General features: G+C 34.4%; 1 protein-coding gene across 1 annotated transcript in view; it reads right to left on the bottom strand.

Annotated features, from left to right (window-relative positions):
* Positions 1-811: 811 nt before the first annotated feature.
* Positions 812-7,789, bottom strand: part of LOC107590663 (cAMP-specific 3',5'-cyclic phosphodiesterase 4B-like) — a 124,095-nt gene continuing 117,117 nt past the window's right edge. Inside the window, exons 4-6 of the mRNA XM_016279564.1 lie at positions 2,067-2,261; positions 976-1,012; positions 812-886 (exon numbers count right to left, since the gene is read on the bottom strand). Coding sequence (XP_016135050.1) covers positions 812-886; positions 976-1,012; positions 2,067-2,261 — 307 coding nt within the window. The remainder of the gene's footprint in view (positions 887-975; positions 1,013-2,066; positions 2,262-7,789) is intronic.

Below are 7,789 nucleotides of genomic sequence, written 5' to 3'. Positions count from 1 at the left end.
ATATATATATATATATATATATATATATATATATATATATATACTGCATATATATATTTATAATTAATAATAATAACTATAACTATTTTAATCAATTAAGAACACTAATATTACTACTTTTATGAAGCTTATTTTTTTTATAATTTACATTTTATAAAGCTTAAAAACAAGAGATGTGAAGCACATATTAATAATTTCATACAATAAAAGTGTGCTATTTGAGCTTTTAAGGCTAAAATGGCATTTTAGCAACATTAAGAATACTGTTCAAGTTTGTATTTGGTCTGCGCTGCTGAAATCATCACTGTTGGTGGAGTTTGGTCCATGTAAACAGTATTTTGTGGATAGTTATATCATATTCCAATCTGGTTTCATTACAGATAGCATGTGAAAGTGACAAGGTTTAGTAGCTTTGTATTGTCAAAGGTGATAAAAGATTGGATTTAACTTTCCACAGGTGAAGCAATTTTATTCTTCAGGCTGGTAAGAGATTCTATCACGCAAGTCTCATGTAAACACGTATAAAATGTTGTGGTGTAATTTGTAATACATATTTAAATTTTTTATTTGTATTCCAATACAACACCTTGCCCCACAGACAAGTCCATTACTGCATGCACATTTTTTTTTACTATGAGGCAAGTCAAAAATATCGCAAACATTTCTGTAATCAACAGAATTAGTATTTTTTGGAACATAGAAACAATCATTTAAAAATCTGCTATTTTTAGAGACAAAAAGTTAGAATTTAGTTTATTTGTATTGTCTATTTAAGTTTAGATGAAGATACAGCTTCTGTTTACAATAATACTCACTTGTTAGATGTGCACTGAACGTTGGTCAAGACAGTAAAGTTGTTTCTGACACTTCGAAGGCTTGCTAGAACCTAGAAACAGACAAAAACTGTGAGGTAAAACCAAGCACACGTCTATTTGAAACGTTATCCTCAAAGAAACATGACACTGATGTGTTTACCTGAGCAAAAGGTGTGACTATCAAGTCATCCCCATGCCTGTAATCAAGTGAGAATACATTAACATCTTAAGCGACACTCAAACAAAGCATACACTATAATTTAAAGTCAACATGAAAACAAAATTGATCCTATTTACTTTTTTAATAGATGTTCTTGGTCTTATTGTGAATGATTCAATGGCGAATGTTATTCCAGAAAAGAAGACCGGCTCTTTTTCTGAAATGACTTTGACATCACTTACGCCATGCAGACTACTGGAAATGTAACCAATAACCAAATAGCTATTGATTATTTTAGCAAACTCCTATTCGGTCTGGCTACATTCCCGTCCTGCATTTTTTCATGGTAAACATCTAATTTTTAGTCAGTAATACTACCTCACTCATTAGACTCATTGTCAGATGAGGTTCCTTTCCGTTTCAGGGCCCTAAATGCCACCAAAAAATGGGTTACCAAGAACAATCCAGCACACTCCTCAGGGTTCAACAGATATTTGGCATCTAAGACTTTGGAAAATGCGTTCTTATATAATTCCAGGCAGTTACTGCCAGAAGGCTTGAGAAATAAGGTTTTGATTGAGATATGTTCTGGCATGCAAATGTCACTGCCGTGAGCAGCAGCGCATAAATCAACTCCACTAATCAGCCCCGCCTCCACCTTTACCCCGCAGAAATGTTTGAAAACAGAAGTACTAGCGTTGATGAAGAAAGAGGCATATTAAACAACTTCAAAGTCCTCAGATTACCAGATGCTGGATGGTTTAATTGTGGTGACAAATAAATTAAAGTGCTTTCCTAGCAACGTGGCTCATTAGCGAAGATGATTCAGTTATTACTGTTTGTAAAAGTACAAAAGAAAAGTAAAGTAACTGAACTTACTACAATATATCCATCCTTAACAGATGCAATGTGCAGGAAAACCCCACAAAATGCCACATTTTTCCCTTGAAAAACTTAAACCGACCTAGGAATGTTTGCTGGTCACAGCTGATATAAGACAAGACCAGCAAACCAGTTCAGGCTGGCTTTAAATGTTGCTTTCAACAGGTTTAATAAGTAGCTCTTACCACATTTAAAACAACTTTACTCACAGTTCTGAGGCGATAGAAGAATTTCGAGACATCGACTTTGGTGAGAGGTCATAGTCACTGTCTGAGCGGTAGAGGAAGGACTCTCGCCGCTGGTTGTGGCCGGGAAAGTTTGTGTGTAGAACCAGGCCAGAACCTGGTGAGGCCTGGGGGTCCAAAGGACTACAGCTTGCAGATGGGCCATTTTCCACATCGAAACTGCAATGGCACAAAAACAGTACATTAAAATTAAGGTAAGAACACATACACCTCTTTAATGGTCTTGGAATGCTGTCATTCATACACAATATTATTTCTGTCACTTAATACACTTTTCTCTTACTGAAGATTAAGACTGTTAGATCGAAACCAAAAACAAGTCAATACTGATCCACCTTGGCCATCCTCAAGATTCAAAGATATATATAGCTTAATGAAAATTTCAGGAGAAATACACAAGCTGTCCTCTGGGACCGGAGAGCTCTGGAAAGTCTCAAAGATTCCCAGCACTTGGGGCGGAAGCATGTCTCATCTTTCCAAACCATAAGGAAACATAGTGGAGATGGTCTCAGCCCACATCAAAAAGAAGAGAAGCAAGGGGAAACACATTACGTTCAAGTCAAATAAACAGTTTTAAAAGACGCTTGTGTTCGGTTCAGATGTGCTTGTGATTTCAGAGCTAACAGGGAGGAAGTAGCGATGGTCTTTACGCTCAGAGCGCCAGAGGTTTGTGACCTTTCAGTGTTGCTCCAAACACTGGAGAGTCTCAAAGTTAAAAAAAAAAAAATAGGGAATAGGAGAACCATTCAAAACCAGTTCCTTGTTTTGCTGCCGTTGACCAATGGAAATTTACTACAACATACAAACCACACATACATGCATGAATATGAATATTTCTCCAACGATAATGAGAGTTACTGAGATGTCGCGGAGTGGCCTGATCCACGCAGAGGTCAACCAACAGCTAACACTGAATCAACATCCTCCTATTGTGGCCCTGTTTCCTGTTAGCCTGCCATTCACAACATCCATCAATAGCATTTGTGTGTTTCCACACTGCATTTAACCCCAGGTTAAGTCTTTTTAAACCCAGCAAAGCAATGTTTCACACTTGCATCTTTAAAAACGAGTAAGCACATTTCTTGCAGCCATGGTCTAGGAAAATGTATTCAGGACAAGATAGATTGTACAGTACAAGTGCTGTGCAAGAGCGACACAAGTCGTTATATAAACAGTTTGTGTGCTGTGTTTAATCAGTCTATGATACTGACACCTCAAATATGTAAATAAGAATATTAACCCAAGATTTGATACAAAAGGGATCTGAATTTATGGATAATTGTTGGGAAATAACATAATAAAGTAACAGCCTGTACAGCTGTTTTATACTCTAGGTACATAATTCCAACAAAAATACGTTCAGAAGTTTAGATTTTCCTCCTTGAACAATAAATCGACAAAGCCTCTAGACACTGGAATTCCCTGCCTCCGGCATCTCTGTGAAATTTCATCTTCAAAACTCAATTATAAATGCATCAGTTTACTCGGTCTTACTGAAGTGTTTATGCATTCTGCCTCTGTCTTGTGACTACAATCAATTCATCCCTCATTTTGTTGCAAATGTTCCTATCTTGTGTATCTTTTGTCTCTGTATTTCTGCTTGCAGTGTAGCTTGTTCCACTTCGATATTTGTTCTTCTGGTTTCAGTTGCAGTTGTTTCGTGTCATGCATTATGAAGCATGCTATTTAAATAATTATTTTTAATAATGCTGTTAATGTTACACAAAAGTACGATACAACTGAAAGCAACAAAGCTAAATATTTGATAAATGAGATCATCAGTCAGATATGAGCAGTGAGACTGCACTACGAATAAGGAAAACCACAAAAAAATGTTCTGATCGCTCGTTTGACTGCATGCACAAGCAACACATAAGTAAAAACTGCTCTTGTGGCTCTATACAGAAAATAAAGAGATTGTTGGGCTACTACATTGATTACTTTCTATAATAACACCCATAATTATAAAATAGTTACAACAAAACTTAATTCTATAATGCTTATGCTACACTGCTTAAGTGTGAACATCCAGGAAGGGTGTGACAAACCAGTAAACAACACTGCTTATAAACGCAATGTGAAACAGGCCTAAATTTAGGTGATTTCTCTTTAATATACATTCAGCCTGCTTGATCATGTTTTCCACTATATAGGCTTTATGATATAAAGCCAAAACCGCTGTTTCCTCAACATCAAATGCTGAACAAAAGAATCTAATCAGATGACGCAAAGCCAGACAAGCCACTTGCCCGGAAACTGACTGACTGGCAGTTGTGTTTTTTTTTCACTGTGAACATGATTCTCAGAGTGGCACTTCTTTATTATAGTAAATGGAAATTCTTTGTAACAAACTTTCAATGTTAGTCTGACAGACAACTTCATGAAGTAGCTGTCGTGTCCAAAGCAGAATACACTCTGGGTCATTTGAGCTCCCTGGAGAGGTCAAGACTGGAAAAAAAAACTACCAGGAAACGATACCTCTGACCTCAGCTGTAACCAGTATCTCTGATTCCCATGACATTATAATTACAGAGTTCATGTAAAGGGTGATAGTAGTTTTACATTGGGAGGAAAAGTTAAGTACAAGTTAAGTACAACACGTAAAGTGGCCAAGTTGACATCTCACAACTTAAAGACCGCATGTTGAAATGATGTATATATTGAAACAGGAAGTTTAGGCATTTTCAAAAATTGTTTTTTAAATAGCCCAACAAACTTTACTTACACCACAACTATCAACCATGATTTGCTCATTCTAGAGATTGGACAATAATCTACAGTGCAGGATGAGTTATACATATATTTGATTTGTTTCTAAAAAGATATCTACTAAATGTTAATTATTTAAATGTTTAGACGTACACAAGCATATAGACAGTCTCAAAGAAAAATCAAAAAGGTCACAAAATACTCTGAAGCTTCTTCACTATCGCTCAATAACAGTGTTATTTTAGTGTTATTTGTTATATTACTATTATTATATACTTTTATTTTATAGTTGCCATTTGTAATTTAATTTCAATTTCAGTTTGAGTTATTTTGTTATGCGCTTTTGTTAGTTTACGTTTTTTTCCCTTTAATTTATTTTTATTTCAGTTTTAGTATTAGTAAATGTGGTACTTCAACTTTGATTTATTTCAGTTATTTGCCCAGAAAACATGTTTAATTTTAGTATAATTTAGAGAGTTTTTTTTTAATTAAATATAAATAGTTATGTTTTATTTTTATTTCAGCTTTATTTCAATTACTGAAAAAAATAATATTTTTAGTAGTTTTAGTTAACTATAACAACACTGCTCAATGAATGGGCAAAATATTTATTGTGACATGAATGGCTATCACAAACGATTTCAAGATCAATAATACTTGACATCAGAGTTGACCATTTTCATCAAAGATCCCCTTGTCGTTTTAAAGTTAAGTTCTGACATTTTTCCGTGATTGCCTCACTTGTTTTGATTTGTAATAAATGTGCAGAGACGGAATATCACATGGTTTTAAGCTAATGAAAATGTTTTTCAGCGATTAAATAGAATTGTTTGGTGTTTATATTCTCACCATGATACAAAAAGGAGAGGATGTTGTTTCCAGTAAGTATCTAATTATCCTGTGACTGCTGTTGAGTCACTGTCTAGTAACACATACACAACAATAGTTTATGTAGAGCAGCTCCAAAAGACATCTTCTACTTGTCTGCTTTGCTTAAATCGCCACCACTCTAACAATGGTCCATCTTCACACAAAGATACATTATAATAGGTTTCAAATCCTAAAGGTCTCTGTCTCACACATACATTTTCAGTTCCTCTGCCTGTTAGTGGAACTGCTTGACAAAATTACAAAATGGACTTCACTGTAACATATGAGCAATTAAATTACTACATTATCAGGCATCATAGATCTTATGTAATGCTTGATTTGATCACATGTTTGTGGGGAAGAAGGGGACTTCTAAGGCAAGTTACACTGGATTCTACTCTGGCATCAGAAAATCAGATTCAAAAGAGGGAAGTTCATATGAGTCGGTCCGTGAGAATATTCAAGGCTGTGGACCCTGCTTTAAATGTCATTCTATAAGACTAAAAAATGCTGAATGCTTGCTGATTTTCCATGACATATTTCATAATAAACAGATGCCCAACTCTGGGGATCATTTAAGATGACGTGGTTGCTTTGAAGAAATCAGTTGGTATGCAAGAGAATGTTTGTTCGTGCCAACTTTAGTAGACTAATCGCAGGAGAAACACCCCCTGGAGTAATCGCTGCTGCCTTCTTTAACTCCCTGGTCCTAATGTCAACTTTATATTTGCTTTTTTCTAACCTGTACAGTATGTTCAGATCACTACCACAGACATATATGACACATTAAATACACTGTTTGTCATCAACGTTTGTCAGTTGTTTTTTTTATTAAACTAAAAACTATTTAATATGACTTAATCAAGTTTAAATCAAAGTAATTTTTAAATGTCAGATCATCATTTATAAAAAAAAAATCGTAAGTTAACATGTTTTGTATATTATGCATGTGTGTGTATATTTTAAGTGTTCAGTTCAAAATCTTTGTACACCACTGTTCAAAAGTTTGAGGTTGGTAAGAAAGAAGTTTCTTATGCATTTACTTGATGAAAAATACAGTATTAATAATTGTAAAATATTATCACAGTTTTAAAGAACAGCTTTTATATTTTAATATATTTTAATATTAATATTTTAATGTATTTTCCTGTGATGGCAAAGCTGAATTTTCAGCAGCTATTTCTTCAGGCTTCAGAGTCACATGATCTTGCAGAAATCATTCTTATATGCTAATTTGGTGCTCAAGAATATTTATTGTTATTATCAATGCCAAAAATAGTTGTTCTGCTTTCTTTCAAGATTCTTTAATGAACAAAGTTTTAAAAGAACAGCATGATTTGTTTTTGTAACTTTATAAAAGCCAATTTAATGAGTCCTTGCTGATAAAAGATATTCTTTTAAAAATAAAAAGTAGTGTATATTATGTATATTTTGTATTGTAAACTGTATGCATATTTGTACACTGTTTAACATTCTGCTAACTGTATATGACTGCATAGAGTCAGGAGAACATTATTCTCATTCATTACACTTATGCACATGGTGGAGTGACAAAAGTGATTTGATAAATAAAATCCAACAAAATTTTTCTTCAAAGGTTGCATTTCAATGTCACCAATTTAACACAATCCAATCCAATCCAATGCTGTCTAGGCAACATACTGTATAGGTAAAAGTACCTCACAGAGCTCAGTTTCAAGCCACACATTTCTGCCTATTAGCACAAATCCAAACAACGTGGAGATTATCTTTGTTGGCATTTGGAGTCATAGGAGACATTTACACAGCCTGCCCGGACGTCAGAGCACGCTGTGTGTAAACACAGATGTTCACAAACTCATTCATTCATGTGTTGGACAATTCGAGTGTATATAAACATGCATTACACATTGACACAAAGATATATTCATAACTAAAGAAACAGTGCACTCATACACATGGAAAAACGGAAACATGCAACAAATAGCTGAATTGATTAAAAGTTTGAACGCTGAAAGTTTGCATACATACATAATTGAATGAATTAATGAATGTGCCAGGGAATGACTGAATCAAGGTTATTATAGTTAACAAACTTAAAAAAACAACACACACACACATACATATAT

This window comes from Sinocyclocheilus grahami, unplaced genomic scaffold (assembly GCF_001515645.1).
Source record: "Sinocyclocheilus grahami isolate Dianchi unplaced genomic scaffold, SAMN03320097.WGS_v1.1 scaffold131.1, whole genome shotgun sequence".
Taxonomy (NCBI): Eukaryota; Metazoa; Chordata; class Actinopteri; order Cypriniformes; family Cyprinidae; genus Sinocyclocheilus; species Sinocyclocheilus grahami.
This window is presented reverse-complemented; position numbering and strand designations above follow the sequence as displayed.